The 23,681-nt window shown below is 44.1% G+C and overlaps 1 protein-coding gene across 2 annotated transcripts in view; it reads right to left on the bottom strand.

The window, feature by feature from the left end:
* The window catches only part of LOC115085928 (signal peptide, CUB and EGF-like domain-containing protein 3), a 68,745-nt gene extending 63,115 nt beyond the window's left edge, over positions 1-5,630 (bottom strand). For both annotated transcript variants that reach the window (XM_029592476.1, XM_029592485.1), the window contains exon 1: positions 5,104-5,630. In XM_029592476.1, the coding sequence (XP_029448336.1) occupies positions 5,104-5,152 (49 nt within the window). In that variant the 5' untranslated portion in view covers positions 5,153-5,630. The remainder of the gene's footprint in view (positions 1-5,103) is intronic.
* Between the last annotated feature and the right edge of the window lie 18,051 nt (positions 5,631-23,681).

Here is a 23,681-nt window from a genome sequence, read left to right as displayed (position 1 = left end):
TGTGTGTGTGTGAGACAGTATGCATGTAAGTGTGAATGAGAATTGTGTGTGAGAGACAGTATGCAAGTGTGAATAAGAATGTGTGTGTGTGTGAGAGACAGTATGCATGTAAGTGTGAATAAGAATGTGTGTGTGTGAGAGAGACAGTATGCATGTAAGTGTGAATGAGAGAGACAGTATGCATGTAAGTGTGAATGAGAATGCGTGTGTGTGTGTGTGTGTGTGAGAGAGAGACAGTATGCATGTAAGTGTGAATGAGAATCTGTGTGTGTGTGTGTGTGAGAGAGAGAGACAGTATGCATGTAAGGGTGAATGAGAATGTGTGTGTGTGAGAGAGAGACAGTGTGAATGAGAATGTGTGTGTGTGTGTGTGTGAGAGAGACAGTATGCATGTAAGTGTGAATGAGAATGTGTGTGTGTGTGTGTGAGAGACAGTATGCATGTAAGTGTGAATGAGAATGTGTGTGTGAGAGAGACAGTATGCATGTAAGTGTGAATGAGAATGTGTGTGTGTGTGAGAGAGACAGTATGCATGTAAGTGTGAATGAGAATGTGTGTGTGTGTGTGTGAGAGAGACAGTATGCATGTAAGTGTGAATGAGAATGTGTGTGTGTGTGTGAGAGAGACAGTATGCATGTAAGTGTGAATGAGAATGTGTGTGTGAGAGACAGTATGCAAGTGTGAATAAGAATGTGTGTGTGTGAGAGACAGTATGCAAGTGTGAATAAGAATGTGTGTGTGTGTGAGAGACAGTATGCATGTAAGTGTGAATGAGAGAGACAGTATGCATGTAAGTGTGAATGAGAATGTGTGTGTGTGTGTGAGAGAGAGAGAGACAGTATGCATGTAAGTGTGAATGAGAATCTGTGTGTGTGTGTGTGTGTGTGTGAGAGAGAGACAGTATGCATGTAAGGGTGAATGAGAATGTGTATGTGTGAGAGAGACAGTGTGAATGAGAATGTGTGTGTGTGAGAGAGAGACAGTATGCATGTAAGTGTGAATGAGAATGTGTGTGTGTGTGTGTGAGAGAGACAGTATGCATGTAAGTGTGAATGAGAATGTGTGTGTGTGTGTGAGAGAGACAGTATGCATGTAAGTGTGAATGAGAATGTGTGTGTGTGAGAGACAGTATGCAAGTGTGAATAAGAATGTGTGTGTGTGTGTGTGAGAGACAGTATGCATGTAAGTGTGAATAAGAATGTGTGTGTGTGTGAGAGAGACAGTATGCATGTAAGTGTGAATGAGAGAGACAGTATGCATGTAAGTCTGAATGAGAATGTGTGTGTGTGAGAGAGACAGTATGCATGTAAGTGTGAATGAGAATCTGTGTGTGTGTGTGTGAGAGAGACAGTATGCATGTAAGTGTGAATGAGAATCTGTGTGTGTGTGTGTGTGTGTGTGTGTGAGAGAGACAGTATGCATGTAAGGGTGAATGAGAATGTGTGTGTGAGAGAGACAGTATGCATGTAAGGGTGATTGAGAATGTGTGTGTGAGAGAGACAGTGTGAATGAGAATGTGTGTGTGTGAGAGAGAGACAGTATGCATGTAAGTGTGAATGAGAATGTGTGTGTGAGAGAGACAGTATGCATGTAAGGGTGAATGAGAATGTGTGTGTGTGAGAGAGACAGTGTGAATGAGATTGTGTGTGTGTGAGAGAGACAGTATGCATGTAAGTGTGAATGAGAATCTGTGTGTGTGTGTGCGTGTGAGAGAGAGACAGTATGTATGTAAGTGTGAATGAGAATCTGTGTGTGTGAGAGAGAGAGAGACAGTATGTATGTAAGTGTGATTGAGAATGTGTGAGAGGGACAGTATGTAAGTATGATTGAGAATTTGTGTGTGTGTGAGAGGGACAGTATGTATGTAAGTGTGATTGAGAATTTGTATGTGTGAGAGAGACAGAGACAGTATGTATGTATGATTAATAGCCTGTGTGTATAAGAGAGTGCATTTGTGTAATGGTGTGATTGAGCGTCTATGTAAGTGAGAGAGAGCACATGTGTGATTAAAAGCCTATGTAAGTGAGAGAGCCTATGTATGTATGTGTGTGTGAGTGAAAGCCAGTGTGTAAGAGAGAGAGCATTGTGTGATTGAGAAAGACTGGTCAGGGAGGTGACATGTGAGAGACAGAGACAGGTTGTGGTCCCTAAGGAAGAGGACTGCGAGAGCCGCTATTGCTGCTTCTGGTGTGGCCTCCATGGGAAAGGAGTAGGAGAACTGCTAGATAGGGTAAGTAAAGGTAGCTTTTTAAGTTCATTTTTCTTGATTGCCTGCCATTTTAATTATTGGGTATTATGTGATGTGTCTGCTATTTTGAAATATTTTATTGGTGTTTGGAGAATTTTTAATAATTAAAAGTTTTTAATTGTTAGATGTTATTCTGTTCATCAGCTGTTTTGAAACATTTATTCATACAGTTTTACAATTATTTCTGTGTGGGGATCTATAGCAACTTGGCTTTTTCTGTTTTCCCTAATTGGAGGTGTATTGGTGTTTAGGGTCTGGGTGCAATATTTGTAGTGTTGTTCCATCTGAGTGCATGCCATAATGCAGGTGTAACTTTGTGGGGATTAGTTTGTGTGCATTATTGCAGATCCTGGGACTATATTAGGTGCTATATTCCTGTTTCCATTTCTCCAGTTTTGTACTGCATGCAGAGTGGCTTTTTTTTTTTTCAGTTTCCATTCCATTTTCTGTTTCCATATTTGTAATTTGTGGTATTTCTTTACATAGTGAAGGTCAGTTTTGTGTGTTAAGTATTTAGTTAGCATGTAGGCTAATAAAATACCTCATCTTATTTGTTGTGTTCTCTCAATAGGACATACATTGCTGGTGAACTGCTGTCTTTTTATAAGTAGGGCTAATGAGCCTAATAGTAGAAGGAGTTTGTTTCGCTGTTATTGAGATAATACCAAATATCTTTTTTGTATGGTGAGTTGTATGGGGAATGTTCTAGTTCTGCTTTATACCCATTGCTGAGGGTCAGGGGTGGGGTTCCTGTGGATGCAAAATGTACATTTACATTTAGCCTTGCATGTGAGAACTAGCTATCAGGTGTGTCCCGACAGAAAAAAGGTTGAGAACCACTGTGATAGAGTACCGAAGCTGTCTTAGCACTAAAGACATTTATGCGCCCACTGTCCAACACTGTATTGCTCAGGGCCAGAGAGTTTCAGGACGGCAATGAATCATATTAGAACGGATACCGCTGTCATCACGAGGAGGAGACAATCACATCTGTCCCCAATAAGCGTGAATATTTTTGGAGATCTTCTCTCAATTCAGTTGTGCCCTTAGGTTTAAATGATCGATTCAACAGGTGCACATCATTTTGACACTATTTTTTCTGAACAATGATTGACAACTCCATTCTTCCCGCGGTTTTGCCCTTGAAAAGCATCTGCTGCGGCGTCGCTTGTGTTTAGCTGCTGAGAGCATCTTTGCTGGCTCGGCTATGCAGATAAGTTACTAAGAGCTCCTCCCTTGTAAGTCTTTTGATTATTTTACAACTCCATTGTGCTCCCTACCTGATTAAGTGGTCTTTAACCATTCTTTTAGTTTCAGGTCCCTGCAACAATTTGTATGCACCCGTTTTGATTTAGCTAAGTGTCTTTTTTTTTATCAATGTAAGGTGCTGATGCAAAAATGTTTTCTTTTTTGATAGAGATCTGAGTTTTTTGCTCAGTTGTGGACTACACACAATGAAGGACATTTCTGGATATTTGTACAATCCCTGAGGCAGTCTATGCTCTCCAAATGTTGCAGCATAGGAGTGGATTTTCTATAGCCTGCAAAAACAACTTCAGAGCAACATTTTATCCTCTATGGCTTACAATTTTCGACACCTGGAGTCTCCTCAGATAAATGCTCAAGTTATTATAAGTATTACAGAAGTTCATTTAAATCATTTTATTGGCAAATCTAAAAATTAAAAAAAAAATCTGCAAATGATATTTTTTTGTGAATGAGACAGTATTACTTTCAATGACCCAGGATTATACCTCTCACACCCTACGTTCAGTCATCTGCAACTGACACAGTCCTTTGGCACAACTATGATGGTCATTTTAAACATTTTTGCTCTGTTCATGTGTTTTTTTCAACATAGACATTAGTGTGCAGGAGTCCGAGTAAAATTTATTTTTTCTTTACTATACAGATATGCAAATCCATTACGTTTCACTGTATAAAAGCATAGTCTTGTCTTCAAAAGGGTGAATGGGGGGACATCTCCTTACATAAGAACATAAGAAATTGCCATGCTGGGTCAGACCAAGGGTCCATCAAGCCCAGCATCCTGTTTCCAACAGAGGCCAAACCAGGCCACAAGAACCTGGCAAGCACCCAAACACTAAGAAGATTCCATGCTACTGATGCAATTAATAGCAGTGGCTATTCCCTATGTAAACTTGATTAATGGACTTCTCTTCCAAGAACTTATCCAAACCTTTTTTGAACCCAGCTACACCATCTGCACTAACCACATCCTCTGGCAACAAATTCCAGAGCTTTATTGTGGGTTGAGTGAAAAAGATTTTTCTCCGATTAGTCTTAAATGTGCTACTTGCTAACTTCATGAAATGCCCCCTAGTCCTTCTATTATTCGAAAGTGTAAATAACCGATTCACATCTACTCGTTCAAGACCTCTCATGATCTTAAAGACCTCTATCATATCCCCCTTCAGCCGTCTCTTCTCCATGCCTTCACTTTCCTGAAAGTCTGCACTAGCCAGCGCGGGGAAAGCAAATGCCTCCAATTTCTCCAAACGCTCTTAACTTCCGAATTAAAAATAATGAATGAAATAAAAACCCTTCGGGACTCAAAACTGTTAATTCATGTCAGGGCATTCTTCTTTTTGAGTGTAAAAAAATAAAGCGTGACGGTATGAAGTATGAAGTTATTCTTTCGCCCTCCCCCTCCACATTTTATACAAAAGAAAGAAAGAAAGACAAATAAAGCTGTCAACGGAGAAATGCGCATCGCCATCCTTTTTCTCCCCCCTGAAATCTTCCTTTCTGTTGGGCACGGGAGTTTAAATAAACAATAGACAACAGGATCTATGCAAAACATGCAAAAATATAACTTAAAACCAATCACTCACCTATCAAACAAAGCGCGTTTAAACTGCCCAGGATGGGCTGCGCGTTCATTTTGCGTGCAGACAGCGCCCGGGGCAGCGCAGCCCGAGCTCTTCCCCTCCCCCGGGGCCTGGGGCAGAGTCGCAGGCTGCTCGCCCCTCCTCGAAGCGCTCCGTTGTGAACCAGAAGAAAGTGGCGTCGGAGGAGGAAGTAAAAAGATGTTGCGACGCGTTCCCGCGAGGGAGAGAAGCGGGGTCACAGGACTGCGCCAAAGCACTTCCTCTCCCGGATAACTGAAGCAGGCACGGCCCTGCTGCAGGAGTCTTCCGAGCGTAACCGGGTCACTGCAGCCACAGGCGCTCGTGGGTTCTGGCCAAGTCCCGGAGTTGCCAAACCTGCTTCAGCAGCAGCCGCCGCCCCTGCCGGGTTCGCTTTCTTGGTTGAAAGAGTAGCGCGTGAGCTACGTAGCACAAAATCATCTGCAAGGGTTTTAAAACGACTCCAAGACCCATCCTGCAGCCCTCCCAGGCCCCCCCATCGGGGCAAAGAAGCCGCCTCTTCCCCCTCCTGGCTTTACCGGGGCTGAAGACTCCGCCCACTCTTGCCGAGGCCCCCATTAAGAGCCGGGGAAAGAGGGGGGTTACAGTGAGGTGCCGCAGGGATCAGCCCTGCGTTTGGCTCCCTTCAACGTTTTTGTAAACTATAATCACGGAAGGACTGCCGGGAAAAGGTTGCCTTTTTTTTCCCAGACTATCAAATTCTGCAACAGGGTAGACCACCCTGGAAGGTGTGCAAAACGTGAAGGATCTAATGAAGTTTGAAGTATGGTCTAGAGCAGGGGCAGGTAGCTCGGGGCCTGGAGTGCCACAACCAGGTCTGGTTTATAGGGCATCTACAATAAGTTACGCATAAGACATATTTGTGTACAATGGAGGCAGAGCCTTGTGAATATCCTGAAAACCAGACCTGGCTGCGGCACTCCAGGACTGCCATTACCTACCCCTGGTCTAGGGTCTGGCAGCTAAGATTTAATACCAAAAATGCAGGGTCATGTAAATCTATTTTATCAAATTAATCTAAGAAAAAATGTCAAAACATTTAAAATGGAACCTTTTTCTTTGGAAATGGTATCAGATTTCAATTGTGGTTGTAGTGTTGTTAATCCACAGGCTCTTGCTTGGGCAAGTGAAAGCACTCTGATTAATCTCATTTTCCTTTTCTACCTAGCCTCCAAAAATTTTTAAAACAATCTTAATTTTATTTTTATTTCTTTGAATATAATTACTTCTCCTAAAAAAATAGCAGTTTGTTGCCATTTTTGGTAAGATGTCAGGTTGTGGGTCTTATAAAAACTTGAGGTTATGAAGGAAGATGAATCGAGAGGCATACATTTCAACAAGGCAATTAAGTAAAAAAAAAAATTTGAGAAGAAGAAATTATATTTGAAGAAATAAAAATAAAATTAAGATTGTTTTAAAAAATTGTGAAGGCTAGGTGGAAAAAATAAATTAGATTTCACTATGATACAAGATAAAGCCCATTCCCATTAAAAAAAAAAAAAAAGTTCTATTTTAAATATTTTGGATACCTTTTCTTAGAGTAATTTGGTATTGTCTGAGGTAGAGTGTTCACTATTAGAGTTATTTTATTACATTTTTACACAGACAATACAACAGCCTACAGGAACACTGATGGGCTCTTTTCAGTGTCAAGGAAGCAATACAGTAGAATGGGTGAAGTTTCTGTGCGTACAAAATAAGAGAAGGATCTGGAGATGATCGTATCTGATAATCTTCAGGCGGCCAAACAGGAAAATAAGGCGACTTTAAAAGCCAGAAAGTGAGAAACTCCCTCCATTACCAGCCTCTCTGTGAAACAAAATCCTGGAAAAAAACACACTTAAACATCAATGTAGCAAACCTGCCATACCAATCCAGCACTGACACCCAGAACTCAAACAACTAGAACCCAGCCTAGGAAAAGGCAGGAATGCAAATATTGCAATGTGCCGTCCTAGAACACAAACCTCCTATTGGGAGGAGTAAATTGGAAAACAGAAAAGGCTGAGCTGCTACAAATCCCTACACAGAAAATATATATGTTAACAGAATACCTCACCTGAGTCACAAATACAAAAAAACAGGCAGGTGCTCACCAAATACCAGATAAGTGATCAAGAAATAGAAAGATGCAGAGAAAATCTAAACTGGAAACCCCAAGACCATAGACTGGTCGTCATCGGGAATCCACCCCTGCAGAAAATTACAAACTTCCCTCAAAAGAATGAGCAAAAAATGTATGGTCCTGGGGGAAAGAGGAGAAACAAGGGCTATAGCAGCATATGAACATAAGAAGTTGCCATACTGGGTCAGACCGAGGGTCCATCAAGCTCCGCATCCTGTTTCTAACAGTGGCCAATCCAGGCTACAAGTACCTGAAAAGTACCACACAGTAAATAAAGTCCATGCTACTGAAACTGGTAATTGTTATGGTTCCGGCTGCTGCGCAGCTTCCCCTTCACCAGGGGATCCCGGCAAACCCTGCTCGGAACTGTTCCTTCCCACATGTCTTTGGTCCTTGGCCTCTGCCTGTCCGACAGCTGTGCCACCAGGGGACTTGCATGAGCTCTCAACCCTGACTGGCCAAGCCCTTCTCTCCTGCCTGCATCATGCTCAGACGCCTGCCCTACTTAACCCTATCTGTTCTTCCCATTCAATGCTTTGGCAGAGAGTCCTTCTTGGCTCCCTGCTCTGGTCACCTATGCCCTTTCCAGTGTTTGTCTCCTGGCTCTTCTGACCTTTGTTTCCCTGTGCTTTGTTCCTTGGCCTCTAGCATGGGCCTTCTCCGTTACTGATTCTTGTGCCTAGCTTCTGGCCTTCCAGCCTCCTGTCCTATCAGACCTAACCCTGAGACCTCCCTAGGTCTCTTTTGTCCCTAGGCCTATCTGCTTCCTAGCTTCTGGCCTAGCCCTGAGACTTCCTAGATCTCTTCTTGTATCTAAACCTCTCTGCCTTGTTCTACAAGGGCCTTCCTACGCAGCCTTTGGGCTTTTATGTTTCATGTTCTGTGTAATCCTTGTCCTGGTCTGTCTTGCCCTTGCCCATGTCCCAGCATTCCAGTCCACTCTCACCTGCACCCAGCTCCAGTCTGTTCCAGTTCACGCCTACCTGCATTCAGTTCCATGCTTACCTGCACTCTGTTCCTTTATTCCAGTCCACTCTTACCTGCACCCAGCTCCAGTCTGTTCCAGTTCACGCCTACCTGCATTCAGTTCCATGCTTACCTGCACTATGTTCCTTTATTCCAGTCCACTCTTACCTGCACCCAGCTCCAGTCTGTTCCAGTTCATGCCTACCTGCATTCAGTTCCATGCTTACCTGCACTCTGTTCCTTTATTCCAGTCCACTCTTACCTGCACCCAGCTCCAGTCTGTTCCAGTTCACGCCTACCTGCATTCAGTTCCATGCTTACCTGCACTCTGTTCCTTTATTCCAGTCCACTCTTACCTGCACCCAGCTCCAGTCTGTTCCAGTTCACGCCTACCTGCATTCAGTTCCATGCTTACCTGCACTCTGTTCCTTTATTCCAGTCCACTCTTACCTGCACCCAGCTCCAGTCTGTTCCAGTTCACGCCTACCTGCATTCAGTTCCATGCTTACCTGCACTCTGTTCCTTTATTCCAGTCCACTCTTACCTGCACCCAGCTCCAGTCTGTTCCAGTTCACGCCTACCTGCATTCCGTTCCATGCTTACCTGCACTCTGTTCCTGTGTTCCAGTCCACTCTTACCTGCACCCAGCTCCAGTCTGTTCCAGTTCACGCCTACCTGCATTCCGTTCCATGCTTACCTGCACTCTGTTCCTTTATTCCAGTCCACTCTTACTCGCGCTCAGCTCCAGTCTGTTCCAGTTCACGCCTACCTGCATTCAGTTCCATGCTTACCTGCACTCTGTTCCTTTATTCCAGTCCACTCTTACCTGCACCCAGCTCCAGTCTGTTCCAGTTCACGCCTACCTGCATTCCGTTCCATGCTTACCTGCACTCTGTTCCTTTATTCCAGTCCACTCTTACCTGCACCCAGCTCCAGTCTGTTCCAGTTCACGCCTACCTGCATTCAGTTCCATGCTTACCTGCACTCTGTTCCTTTATTCCAGTCCACTCTTACTCGCGCTCAGCTCCAGTCTGTTCCAGTTCACGCCTACCTGCATTCAGTTCCATGCTTACCTGCACTCTGTTCCTTTATTCCAGTCCACTCTTACTCGCGCTCAGCTCCAGTCTGTTCCAGTTCACGCCTACCTGCATTCAGTTCCATGCTTACCTGCACTCTGTTCCTTTATTCCAGTCCACTCTTACTCGCACTCAGCTCCAGTCTGTTCCAGTTCACGCCTACCTGCATTCAGTTCCATGCTTACCTGCACTCTGTTCCTTTATTCCAGTCCACTCTTACCTGCACCCAGCTCCAGTCTGTTCCAGTTCACGCCTACCTGCATTCAGTTCCATGCTTACCTGCACTCTGTTCCTTTATTCCAGTCCACTCTTACCTGCACCCAGCTCCAGTCTGTTCCAGTTCACGCCTACCTGCATTCCGTTCCATGCTTACCTGCACTCTGTTCCTTTATTCCAGTCCACTCTTACTCGCACTCAGCTCCAGTCTGTTCCAGTTCACGCCTACCTGCATTCAGTTCCATGCTTAGCTGCACTCTGTTCCTTTATTCCAGTCCACTCTTACCTGCACCCAGCTCCAGTCTGTTCCAGTTCACGCCTACCTGCATTCCGTTCCATGCTTACCTGCACACTCTGTTCCTTTATTCCAGTCCACTCTTACTCTCGCTCAGCTCCAGTCTGTTCCAGTTCACGCCTACCTGCATTCAGTTCCATGCTTACCTGCACTCTGTTCCTTTATTCCAGTCCACTCTTACCTGCACTCAGCTCCAGTCTGTTCCAGTTCACGCCTACCTGCATTCAGTTCCATGCTTACCTGCACTCTGTTCCTTTATTCCAGTCCACTCTTACTCGCACTCAGCTCCAGTCTGTTCCAGTTCACGCCTACCTGCATTCAGTTCCATGCTTACCTGCACTCTGTTCCTTTATTCCAGTCCACTCTTACCTGCACCCAGCTCCAGTCTGTTCCAGTTCACGCCTACCTGCATTCCGTTCCATGCTTACCTGCACTCTGTTCCTTTATTCCAGTCCACTCTTACCTGCACCCAGCTCCAGTCTGTTCCAGTTCACGCCTACCTGCATTCAGTTCCATGCTTACCTGCACTCTGTTCCTTTATTCCAGTCCACTCTTACCTGCACCCAGCTCCAGTCTGTTCCAGTTCACGCCTACCTGCATTCAGTTCCATGCTTACCTGCACTCTGTTCCTTTATTCCAGTCCACTCTTACTCGCACTCAGCTCCAGTCTGTTCCAGTTCACGCCTACCTGCATTCAGTTCCATGCTTACCTGCACTCTGTTCCTTTATTCCAGTCCACTCTTACCTGCACCCAGCTCCAGTCTGTTCCAGTTCACGCCTACCTGCATTCCGTTCCATGCTTACCTGCACTCTGTTCCTTTATTCCAGTCCACTCTTACTCGCGCTCAGCTCCAGTCTGTTCCAGTTCACGCCTACCTGCATTCAGTTCCATGCTTACCTGCACTCTGTTCCTTTATTCCAGTCCACTCTTACCTGCACCCAGCTCCAGTCTGTTCCAGTTCACGCCTACCTGCATTCCGTTCCATGCTTACCTGCACTCTGTTCCTTTATTCCAGTCCACTCTTACCTGCACCCAGCTCCAGTCTGTTCCAGTTCACGCCTACCTGCATTCAGTTCCATGCTTACCTGCACTCTGTTCCTTTATTCCAGTCCACTCTTACTCGCGCTCAGCTCCAGTCTGTTCCAGTTCACGCCTACCTGCATTCAGTTCCATGCTTACCTGCACTCTGTTCCTTTATTCCAGTCCACTCTTACTCGCGCTCAGCTCCAGTCTGTTCCAGTTCACGCCTACCTGCATTCAGTTCCATGCTTACCTGCACTCTGTTCCTTTATTCCAGTCCACTCTTACCTGCACCAAGCTCCAGTCTGTTCCAGTTCACGCCTACCTGCATTCAGTTCCATGCTTACCTGCACTCTGTTCCTTTATTCCAGTCCACTCTTACCTGCACCCAGCTCCAGTCTGTTCCAGTTCACGCCTACCTGCATTCCGTTCCATGCTTACCTGCACTCTGTTCCTTTATTCCAGTCCCCTCTTACTCGCACTCAGCTCCAGTCTGTTCCAGTTCACGCCTACCTGCATTCAGTTCCATGCTTACCTGCACTCTGTTCCTTTATTCCAGTCCACTCTTACCTGCACCCAGCTCCAGTCTGTTCCAGTTCACGCCTACCTGCATTCAGTTCCATGCTTACCTGCACTCTGTTCCTTTATTCCAGTCCACTCTTACCTGCACCCAGCTCCAGTCTGTTCCAGTTCACGCCTACCTGCATTCAGTTCCATGCTTACCTGCACTCTGTTCCTTTATTCCAGTCCACTCTTACTCGCACTCAGCTCCAGTCTGTTCCAGTTCACGCCTACCTGCATTCCGTTCCATGCTTACCTGCACTCTGTTCCTTTATTCCAGTCCACTCTTACCTGCACCCAGCTCCAGTCTGTTCCAGTTCACGCCTACCTGCATTCAGTTCCATGCTTACCTGCACTCTGTTCCTTTATTCCAGTCCACTCTTACCTGCACCCAGCTCCAGTCTGTTCCAGTTCACGCCTACCTGCATTCAGTTCCATGCTTACCTGCACTCTGTTCCTTTATTCCAGTCCACTCTTACCTGCACCCAGCTCCAGTCTGTTCCAGCCACTCTAACCAGCATTCAGTTCCACTCTTACCCGCTTTCTGTTCCAGTCCACTCTTGCCTGCACCTTATTCCTGAGCTCCAGCCCTGCTGTACCTCGTTCCTTCTTCCAGCCTCTCCGGACCACTCACACAGAGTTCCAGCCTTGCCATGTTGCGCTACTCCAGAAGTGATATTCACCTTAACCTTGCTACAGCCAAACCTGCAACAATAATAAGCAGTGGCCATTCCACAAGTCAATTTGATTAATAGCGATTTATGGACTTCCCCTCCAGGAGCTTGTCCAAACCTTTTTTAAACCCAGCTATGCTAACTGCCTTAAACACATCCTCTGGCAATGAATTCCAGACTTTAATTGTGCATTGAGTGAGAACATTTTCTCTAATTTGTTTTAAATGTGCTACTTGCTAACTTCATGGAATGCCCCCTAGTCCTTGTATTATCTGAAAAAATAAATAACTGATTGACATTTACCCATTCTACTCCTCATGATTTTATAGACCTCCATCATATCCCCATCAACAGTGTTTTCTCCAGGCTGAACAGCCCTGAACTCTTTAGCCTTTTCTCATCCCCTTTATTTTGGTCACCCTTCTCTGCACCTTCTCCAGTGCAACTATATCTTTTTTATTTGTTTGTTTGTTTATTCACTTTTTGTATACTGATATTCGTGAAGGCTTCATAGCGGTTTACATCAAAGATCGAACAATAAAAGATAACATCGTCAAACTAGTGTAGAATCATAAAAGCATTTAAGACATTTAAAATATTAGGAATAAATCTAATTAATAATTAATATCAAATAATTTGAGATGCGGTAACCAGAATTGCACAAAGTACTCAAGGTGCAGACTCATCATGGAGCAATACAGAAGTACTATGACATTCTCAGTCTTATTCACCACTCCTTTCCTAATAATTTCTAACATTCTATTTGCATTTTTGACCACTGCAGCACACTGAGCTGACGATTGCAGTGTAGTGTCCACTATGACACCTAGATCTTTTTCCTGGATGGTAACTCCTAATATGAAACCTAACTTTGTGTAAATACAGCATGGGTTATTTTTCCCTATATGCATCACCTTGCACTTTTCTACATTAAATTTCATCTGCCATTTGAATGCCCAATCTTTCAGTCTCGCAAGGTTCTTCTGCAATTTATCACAATCCATTTGAGAATTAACAACTCTAAATTTTGTGTCATCTGCAGATTTGAACACATCATTCATCACTCCCCTTTCCAGATCATTTATAAATATATTAAAAAGCACTGGTCCAAGTACAGATCCCTGAGGCACTCCATTGTTTACCTTTCTCTACTAAGAAAACAGACCATTTAATCCTACTCTGTTTCCGAACTTTTAATCAGTTTGCAATCTACAAAAGGACATTGCCTCTTATCCATTACTTTTATATTTTCTTAGGAGTCTCTCATGGGGGCTTTGTCAAACTCCTTCTGAAAATCCAAATACACTAAATCTATTGGCTCACCTTTATCCACATGTTTATTAACCCTTTCAAAAAAAATATAGCAGAATTGTGAGCAAGACTTCCCTTGGGTAAATCCATGTTGGCTATGTCTCATTAAACCATGTCTATCTATATATGTTTTGCAATTTTATTCTTTAGAATAGTTTCCATGATTTTGCCTGGCACTGAAGCCCTTTTTAAATATTGTGGTTACATTGGCCACCCTCCAGTCTTTAGGTACAATGGACGGTTTTAATGATAGATTAAAAATTGCTAGTAATAGATCTGAAATTTCATTTTTTAGTTTTTTTCAGGACCCTGGCTCCTGGTGATTTACTACTCTTCAGTTTGTCAGTCTAGCCTACTACATTTTCTAGGTTCACTGTGATTTGGTTCAATTTATCTGAATCATCACCCTTGAAATTGTTCCCGGAACAGGTTCTCCCCAAAATGCTCATTAGTAAACACTGAAGCAAAGACTTGAAGTCTTTCCATGATTGCATATCTTCTGTAAGTGCCCCTGTAACCCCTCAATCATCTAACGGTCCAACAGACTCTCTCACAGGTTTCCTGCTTCGGTTATATATATATATATTTTTTTTTAATTTATTTTTTTACTTTAATTTATCTTTTTTCAAATAAAACAAACAACAAAGCCATAAAGTAGGAATCAATAAAACATCACTCCCCTTTCCCTCCCAACTCCCCCCACCCCCAGCGCTGTCCAATAAAATCCAAAATCTAGAATCTGAGATCTGAGTACGCTCTGCAATAGTATAGTAATATATAAAAAAATCAATGACAGTAATGTATAAAAATATTAATAACACCCAGGTAAGTCCACAGATCAGATAAATAAGTGAACAGACTAGATAGATAACGAGTCCTGTTTGCCGTTAGTGTTGAGAGTCACCAAACTCAGCCTGCTACTTCTGGAAGTTCTTCCTTGCGTTTGGGGATATGGATGGTATGAAATCATGTAGACTGATCCAGAATTTTGCTGCAGGCTCGAGGATTAAGAGAAAGCAAGTACAGGCTCCACACGTCCAAGTACAGATCGTATCGTTTGTGAGATGGTGAAGATTTCGCCGACAAGTGTTCATAAACGGCTAATTGGTGTAACTTCAGCCGCCAATGCGTTAATGATGGTGGTTCTTTATTTAACCACTGTGTCAGTATTGTCTGTTTCGCCAAAAGCAGGGCTTTACTGAGAAAAAGACGTCTGACTTGCTGACGTAGTCCAGGAACGTTGTCCTTCATAATGGGTAGTAAGTATACTTTCGGGTCTACAGGCAAATCCATCTTGAGAAGGCCACCCAGGTAGCGCAGGACTTTAATCCAAAATTGTTGGATGGGATTGCAGTCCCAGAAATTATGTAGAAGAGTTGCACAGTTCGAGGGGCATTTGAAGCAGTTTGGGGAGGCCATCAACTTCCATTTGGACACCTGTAGAGGCGAAATATAAACTCTATGCAAAAGTTTATATTGGGTTTCTCTCAATTGCACATTTTCCACGCATTTAGCTGTAGCAGTGAAACATTGCTTGAGCTGAGCAGCAGATATAGGACTGTTGAGATCATGAGTTCACAGTAGGGATGTGAATCGTTTTTTGATGATTTAAAATATCGTCCAATATATTTTAAATCGTCAAAAATCGTTAAAGGCAATATATAATAGGAATTCCCCCGATTTATCGTCAAAAATCGTAAATCGGGGGAAGGGGGAGGGCGGGGAAACCGGCACACTAAAACAACCCTAAAACCCACCCCAACCCTTTAAAATAAATCCCCCACCCTCCCGAACCCCCCCAAAATGTCTTAAATTACCTGGGGTCCAGTGGGGGGGTCCCGGTGTGATGTTCCACTCTCGGGCCACGGGTTGATAGAAATGGCGCCAATACTCAACGCCGGCGCCAATACTCAATGCCATTTCTATCAACCCGTGGCCCGAGAGTGGAACATCACACCGGGACCCCCCCACTGGACCCCAGGTAATTTAAGACATTTTGGGGGGGTTCGGGAGGGTGGGGGATTTATTTTAAAGGGTTGGGGTGGGTTTTAGGGTTGTTTTAGTGTGCCGGTTTTCCCGCCCTCCCCCGATTTACGATTTACACGATATTTAAAAAAACAAAACTGCGACGATCCGATTCCCTCCCCCCCCCAGCCGAAATCGATCGTTAAGACGATCGATCACACGATTCACATCTCTAGTTCACAGCTCCGTTAGGGTGAGAATTCTGTCCGAGGTTTCCAAGGGGAGAAGTTTTTTCACCATACTGGAACAGGACATACTTGGCAGTGACAGGGAGAAGAACCCCTTCAGTATGCACTGGCTAGATATTATGGCGGTTTGGCAAGCCCACGTTTGTAAAAAGTGACGGATCTGTAAGCAGGCAAAAAAACAAACAGATGAAGGCAGGGCATATGCTGTTTGTAAGTCCGTAAAAGACCGTAAGTGGCTTCCAGTGGAGTCAAACAATTGATGGACGTGGGTTAAGCCATTCTCCTACCATAGGTTGAAAACAGAATGTTCCCAACTGGGAGAGAACGCCGGTAGTCCTTTTATTGTAGCAAGGGTCAAGGTGTGCCACGAGACACGCAGCTGTGTGCATAGCTTTTTCCACGTTAAGCGACAAGCCGTGATGTAAGGGAAGTCTCGAATATGCTGGGGTAAGCTCGCCCTCAGAATTGCACAGCACAAGGGGTTGGCACCAATCTTGAAGTAGAGACTTAAGTGTTAGGATGCTTGTGGTGCCGAGCCAATCTCGCACATGGCAAAGCAAGTTAGCAACATTATAGAGGCAGATGTTGGGGCACTGCAGGCCTCCGGCAGTCAAGGGTTGCATTAACACTGGCAGGCTAATGTGCGCTTTCTTGTTTCTCCAGAGAAAATCACGAAGTGCTCTATGTAAGTCCATGAGATGCGGCTGTTGAATCCAGATCGGTAACATATGTAGTACGTATAGCCATTTAGGAAACTCAATCATTTTAAAAAGTTGTATGCGGCCAGATAGAAATAAAGGGAGGGTTGTCCAGTCCTTCAATTTTTGTTTGGTTTTAGCAAGAAGAGGGAGAACATTATCCACATATAAATTTCCAATATCAATCGGAATGGTATCCCCAATTACCTCATTGTGGTGGTAACCCATTTCAAAGGAAAATGTCCTGGCCAGATCGCGTGTACCCAGCCAGTGACATAGATAGCCTCCAATTTGTCCATATTAATTTTTAAACCAGAGAAAGTGCCAAATCTAGTCTGCAATTTGAGGACCTTATGCAATGAGGCAATTGGGTTTACTACAAATACAAGTACATCATCAGCAAAGGCAGCCACTTTGAAACTAGTGGTGCCCACCTGGAACCCACCAATAGCCTGGTCATTAGTAATAGCTCTTAGTAAAGGGTCTAAAGTCAGAATATATAACAACAGAGAGAGGGGGCACCCCTGCCTGACCCCCCTATGGATCTCAAAGGGAGAGGACATCAGGCTATTGGCCACAATAATTGACTGCGGTTGTTGATATAGTTGGGAAATGTTCTGAAGGATCTCTCCTTGCAATCCGAATTTTTGTAAAACAGAAAACATGTAGTCCCAAGCCACCTGGTCGAACGCTTTCTCTGCGTCGAATCCTAACGCTAGGGCCAGGATATTTCTCACCTTACAATGGGACATGGCCACCCAAAGACTAAGGAGATGCTTGCTAGCCTTTCTGCCTTTCACGAAGCCAACCTGGTTATCTGATATCAGATGAGGCAATATTGTACTCATCCTCGTGGCCAGTATCCTTGCAAATAATTTGACATCATAATTTAGCAGAGAGATGGACCTATAGGATGCTGGATTGAGTGGATCCTTGCCAGGTTTCGGAAGTACTGTGATATAAGCAGTGGTGGCATCCCTAAAAAACCCTTGATGGGAGACCTCCGCAAAATAAAGCCTCAAGGAGTCCCTAATATCAGATTTTAATAACTTATAATAGTCAGCATTGAAACCATCTGGACCTGGTGCTTTGTGTGACTGGTGCTTTGTGTGACTGACTAGACCCGATATTTTCCCAGATTTCCTGCGTTGTAATTGGGGCATTTAATTCTTGTAATTGAGCGGTGAGTGTTGGCAACATAAGGGAATTAAAAAAATTCTTTTCCTCAGCAGCGGCATAGGCCTGAGGTTCCACAGCATAAAGCTTCTCATAAAACGTTCTAAATATCTCGCAGATTTTGGAGCCCGAGGTGTGGCGTACCCCTTGTGTGTCTTTAAGGGCTGCTATAAAAGCCGTTCCACGTTGGGCCCGGAGGATTTGTAGGGGTTTGATAGAGGAGGTGGGGAGGCCCAGGAGGAGTGAGTTACAGTAATTGATTGTAGAAAAACAGTGCAGAAATCGTCAAGGTGGAGGAATGGTTTCAGTTTTTTGAGGACCTGGAGTTTGTAGAAGGAGGCTTTTATGGTAGTCTATGATAATTCCAAGGTGGCTGTCTGTGATAATTCCAAGGCTTCGTGTGTGCTGTTGAAAGGAGGAGGTGGAAACTGAGGTGTTATTTACTGGGCAGAGCTTGGCAGGGTTGGGTTGGGAGATGATGATGAGTTCCATTTTAGTTGTGTTAAGGGCCAAGTGTAAGTTGGTGAGGAGAAGATTAATGGCGTTGAGGCAGTTCTTCCATATTTTGATGGATTTGGTTAGGGATTCTTAGATGGGAATGAGAATTTAGACATTGTCCGCGTAGATAAGGTGTGGGATGCTGAGATCTGTGAGGAGCTGGCAGAAGGGCAGGAGATAAATGTTAAAGAGAGTTGAGGAAAGGGAGGAACCTTGTGGAATTCCTTGGGTGAGAGGTGTGGGAAAGGGCTCAGTTTCCGACTTTGACTATGTATTTCCTGTTTGTGAGGTATGACTTGAACCAAAGAAGGGCTGATCCCTTGATACCGATTTCTGAGAGGCGATTTAATAGAATGTCATGGTTTACGGTATCAAAGGCAGCAGAGATGTCTAATAGTCGAGGATGTATGATTGGCCCTGATCTAATCCTTTTAGGATGGTGTCTGTAAGTGTGAGCTGCAAGGTTTCGGTGTTAAAGAGTTTTCGGAAACCGAATTGGCTAGGTGCTAGTATGTTTGTCTCGAGATAGTTTGAGAGTTGGGTATGGACGACTTTCTCCATGATTTTGGCTAGGAAGGGCAGATTGGAGATGGGTCTGTAATTAGAGAGGTCTGATGGGTCTAGGTTATGTTTCTTTAGAATGGGTTTGACCACAGCCTGTTTTAAGGTATCAGGGACTATGCCTGTGGTGAGTGAGCAGTTAATTTATTTGCACTAGGGGCTTGGCGATTGTGTTTGGGATGCTTAGCAGAGCTTTGATAGGTAGAGTGTTGCTGGGGTGTGAAGAGGGCTTGAGCTTCTTGAGTACCGTTTCAATTTCTAGTGCGGAGGTTGTGCCTAACGTATCCATAGTAGAATTATGATTAGTATATAATGTGGTAGTTTGGGGAGATGGGGGGGGGGGGGGGGGGGGGGGGGGGGGGGGGGAGAACCGAAGTAGTTTTGCTATCTTGTTGTGGAAGAAGAGGGAGAGTTCTTCGCATTTGACTATAGATTCCTCGTCAGGGATGGGGGGTGGAGCTATTTGGTGAGATCTGTAACGTAGGCAAAGAGAGCCTTCGGGTTGTATTGGTATTCGTGAATTTTTGTTGCATAGTGGTCACGTTTAGTCTTGAAGATGGTGACTCTGTATGAGTGTAAAGTGGATCTGTAAAGGGCAAGGTGTGTGGCTGAGCAAGTTGTGATAATTGTGGCTGAGCAAGTTGTTGTGATAATTTCATGCACTGTTGTGATGCCAACAAGAAAACTTTGCATCTTGGAATTCATATGGCATCATACCTATTTGTGATATATTTCGGCATAGTCCTCCCGTATCAATTCAGTACTATTTGCCAACACTCAAAGAATAACAACCCCACCTATGAAAAAAAATTACCACAAATATTACACCAGAATCTAAAATATCAATACACCTCTTATCAGGAAAACAGAACAGGCCAAGCTACTACAGATCCCTACAGAGAAACCACATGCTAAAAAATGCTTCATCTCAGTCTTTGCATGCAGAACACAAACCTCACCAAATACAGAATAAAGCCACATAAAGTATAAATAGAAATGTGCAGACAAAAACTGAACTGTAAAACACATTACGCCAGACTTTATACAGTGTAACAATGGAAAAACAAAAATTTCACCATTCCTCGTGAAACAAATCAATAAAATCAAGATATATAAATCATTAATCATAATTATAAAATCATACAAATAAAATAATTTCAAAACAGCTGATTAATAGAATATCCAATAATTAAAGATTCATGCAAATTTTGAAAGCTTTACCAAACACCAATAAAATATTTCAAACAGCAGACACATCACATACTACCCAATAATTAAAATGTTAGTCAATCAAGAAAAATGAACTTAAAAAGCCACCTTTACTTACCCTCTCCAGCAGTTCTACTCCTTTCCCTTGCAGGCCACACCAGAAGCAGCAGTAGCTGCTGAAGCTGTCCTCACAGTCCTCTTCCTTAGGGACTACAACCAGTCTCATCTCTCTCTCTCTCTCACACACACACACACACACACACACACACACACACACACACACACACACACACACACACACACCAGTCCTCCCTGATCAGTCTCTCTCACACATACACACGTCACCTCTCTGGCCAGTCTCTCTCAATCACACAATGCTCTTGCTCTCTCTTATCACACACTTGTTCTATCTCACTTACAAACAGGCTCAATCACACACATGCCCTCTCTCATAGCCATAAGCCAGTCAAAAACATGTTCCATCTCTCTCGCACACACACATTGACACACACAAACACCCTCCCTGACTCACATATACACCACACACATGCAGAAGCACCCTCCCTGTCTCACATACACATTACACACATGCAGAAGCACCTTGCTTTCAGACTTGCAGCATTTTTCACTTTAACTAAACGTGAAAGTGATGCTCCCAACCGTTAAATAAGAAAACCACATTCCTATCAGAAGGCGAAATGACACGCTTCCTTTAGGTTCTGTCCTCCTAAGGGACAACCACCCACACAGTACAGCTTATCTTGTTTTATGCTTTCAGGCAATAAAGCAAGTGTCTTTCTTCAAACTATCAGTCGTATGATTATTCATGTGGGAGATATGGAACAGAAAGACATCCTTAGTCAGCTTCCCTTTTAAATGGGAAGATTCCAGTCTTACAGGCTGATACAGTACAGTGCGCTCCTGTGGAGCGCTCTGTTAACCCATGATTGGATGCACATTTTCGACGCGCTAGCTTTACCCCTTATTCAGTATGGCCCTATTAGGTATTCCCGCGCGATTCGGAAAGCAAAACTTGCAGCCAAGCCGCACATTTTACTTTCAGAAATTAGTGCCTACCCAAAGGTAGGCGTTAATTTCTCCGGGCACCTCCGATTTAATATCATGGCGATATTAAGTCGGAGGTCCCGAAAGTTAAAAAAAGTTAAAAAAAAAATAATTTTGAAATCAGCCCGCGGCTTGAAAACCGGATGCTCAATTTTGTTGGCGTCCGGTTTCCGAACCCGTGGCTGTCAGCGGGTTTGAGAACCGACGCCGGCAAAATTGAGCGTCGGCTGTCAAACCCGACAGCCGCTGCTCCTGTCCAAAAAGAGGCGCTAGGGATGCGCTAGTGTCCCTAGCGTCTTTTTGCCGTGGGCCTTCATTTGAATACAGAACCGCGTGCACAGGAGAGTGGCCTGTACTCGTGCTGGGAGAGCCGGTGTTTGCCCGCTCTCCCATGACTTTTACTGTATCGACCCATTAGTCATTTAAAAATATAAATTTTCTAAAGGCTTTAAAAAAAAAAAAAAAAAAAAAAAAAAAAGCAAAACCATTTCAGATTGGAACTATTCTATCTTTATGCTTAAATTATGCTTAAAAAAAAACAAACAAAAAAAAAAAAAAAACAGACCCCACCTGGCATCAGAATCTTAAATTTGTGATTTTGCTGAGATGAACATTTTAAATACTTTATTTTTTTTTTTGCTTTAGTATTTGTCTCAACCCACTTTGTTAAATTCTATTTTCCAGAAGAGGATGCTTAAAATTCAGTAATTTCATCTTTCATCCAACTTTTCAAAAGTTGCACTACCAGCACAAAAGTTGAAGTATATGTATTATCACATTTCATTTTTTTTAAACTGGCAGATTCCTTTTTCACAAACACACTACATACACTCACACAGAAGCACCATTCCTCTCTAACATACACACAACATACACACACAGAAAGAAGATCGGCGCAGCCGTTCTAGCTGATCACATGGCCAAAGAAAGGAAGATTGGCGCAGCTGGAGACCAGGTGCCGAGACTTAGGGGGCGCCACGGCAGGCAGCTAGCCCCCGCCTCACCCTGCCTCCCCCCCAGTGTCACCCTCCCGACGCCCCCCCTGGTGGTCCAGCAGAGGGCCCGGGAGCGATCTGCTGCTCCCGGGGCCTCGGCTGCCACTAAGCAAAATGGTGCCGGTGACCTTTAGCCTCTACCATGTGACAGGGTCCAACCAATGGCACCAGTAGCCCCTGTCACATGGTAGGGGCTGAAGGCCACCAGCGCCGAGGCCCCGGGAGGGTGGCACTGGGAGGGGGAGGCAGAGCGAGTCGGGGGCTGGCAGAATTTTGAAAGGGCATTTTTTGCCCTTTAAAAATTCTGCTGCCTGCCGCAGCGCCCCCTAAGTCTCTGTGCCCGAGGCACAGGCCTAGCTCGCCTACTGGTTCCTCCAGCCCTGAAAGCAACCCCCTTCCTCTCTACTCTTTCTTTCTATTTATTTATTTATTTATTTATTTAACAACTTTTAATATACCGACGTTCGTATGGCACATCACGCCGGTTTACAAGTAACTCAATTAAAGGAGGAAATTACAATGAACAGGGGGCAGGGGATGGGAGCAGGCCAGAAAAAAAGGAGGGGGGTAAGGGAGACAGGAGAAGAGAGAGAAAGATAGGTAGCGTGAAAGAGAGTAAGGAACAACTGTCAAAAATAAGAAATAGGAGGAACTTATTTACAGAAGGGACTATTAGCATGGGATTTGCATGAGGTTGTTTATTTCTAAAACTAAGTAGAAAAAAAGCCTAAGAAAAAAAAACCAATGCAAAAAATCCCTTTTTCAAAAATTAGAAGAATAAAAAGTTATTAATAAAAATTATCCCCCTTCAAAGTAAGGTCTCCGTAGTTGAATTCAGCCAGAAAAACTTACCTACTGTAGTTTAGTTTCATTTTTAAATCTGAAAGTCAGTATTTGTGTAATGTGTCTTCAAGATTGTGTGTGTTGTGTTGTAATCTGCCAAGATCCATGGATTGGTGGAAAACAAGTGCTTTAAAATAAGTATATAAATAAATATTGCAGAGACCTGTAAGAGTTAAGTTTCCAGCACTAAGCCAGCGCACTTCTCTACATGATGGGCGGGCGGGAAGGTAATAACTAATGCCATCATTAGCATGGGATTTGCATGAGGTTGTTTATTTGTATATACATTGTAGGTCGTATTTTCAAAGCTGTATGTGCGGTTCTCGGCTCATGTACATGGAGATGCCGATTTTATAACATGCATTGGCATGCGCATGTTATAAAATACATTTCCTGCGCGTACATACACGTCAGATGATTTTAATGTCCACGCGTAAATGTATGGGCAGGTGGCCTCCTCCACACGCAGGGGGGAGGGGGGATTTTAAAAGGCAACACCAGTAGGGCTTCCCCAGTTCCCTATACCCCTACCCTAACCTTCCTACCCTTTACCCTCTCCTCCACAACCCCTAACCCTTTCCTAGCTACTCACATTTTTTTTGTTCCGTTAGTTACTGCTTCGCTGGAGCAGAAGTAACCTCTGCGCGCCGGCCAGATGCCAACACGTGCTTCCCCGGGACAGCTGCTAATGGAGCTGTCCTACCCCGCCCTCAGCTCACCCCCTTTTGCAGGGCCCGGCCCTTCTGCGTGTAACAGGGGTTACACACATGGCTGGGCCTGTCCTAAAATGTGTGCGGCGCGAGTAAGGCCCGGCCACGTGCATAACCCCCTTTTTTTTTTTTTTTTTACATGTGAGGGCCTTTTAAAAATCGGGCCTTATGTTCGCATTTTTTTGAGCACAAAACTTCTTCCTGCATTAGCAGTAAAGTTTGTGCGTACCAACTGTGGATTAAATTATGCAACCTGCCAAGTGCACTTTATTATATCAGTCCCTCAGGGGGGTGAGATTACTCCTGAAAAAATGGGTTCAACTGACAAC

Source organism: Rhinatrema bivittatum, chromosome 1 (assembly GCF_901001135.1).
Source record: "Rhinatrema bivittatum chromosome 1, aRhiBiv1.1, whole genome shotgun sequence".
Classification (NCBI taxonomy): Eukaryota; Metazoa; Chordata; class Amphibia; order Gymnophiona; family Rhinatrematidae; genus Rhinatrema; species Rhinatrema bivittatum.
The sequence above is the reverse complement of the archived record's forward strand: the minus strand, read 5'-3'. Positions and strand labels throughout refer to the sequence as shown.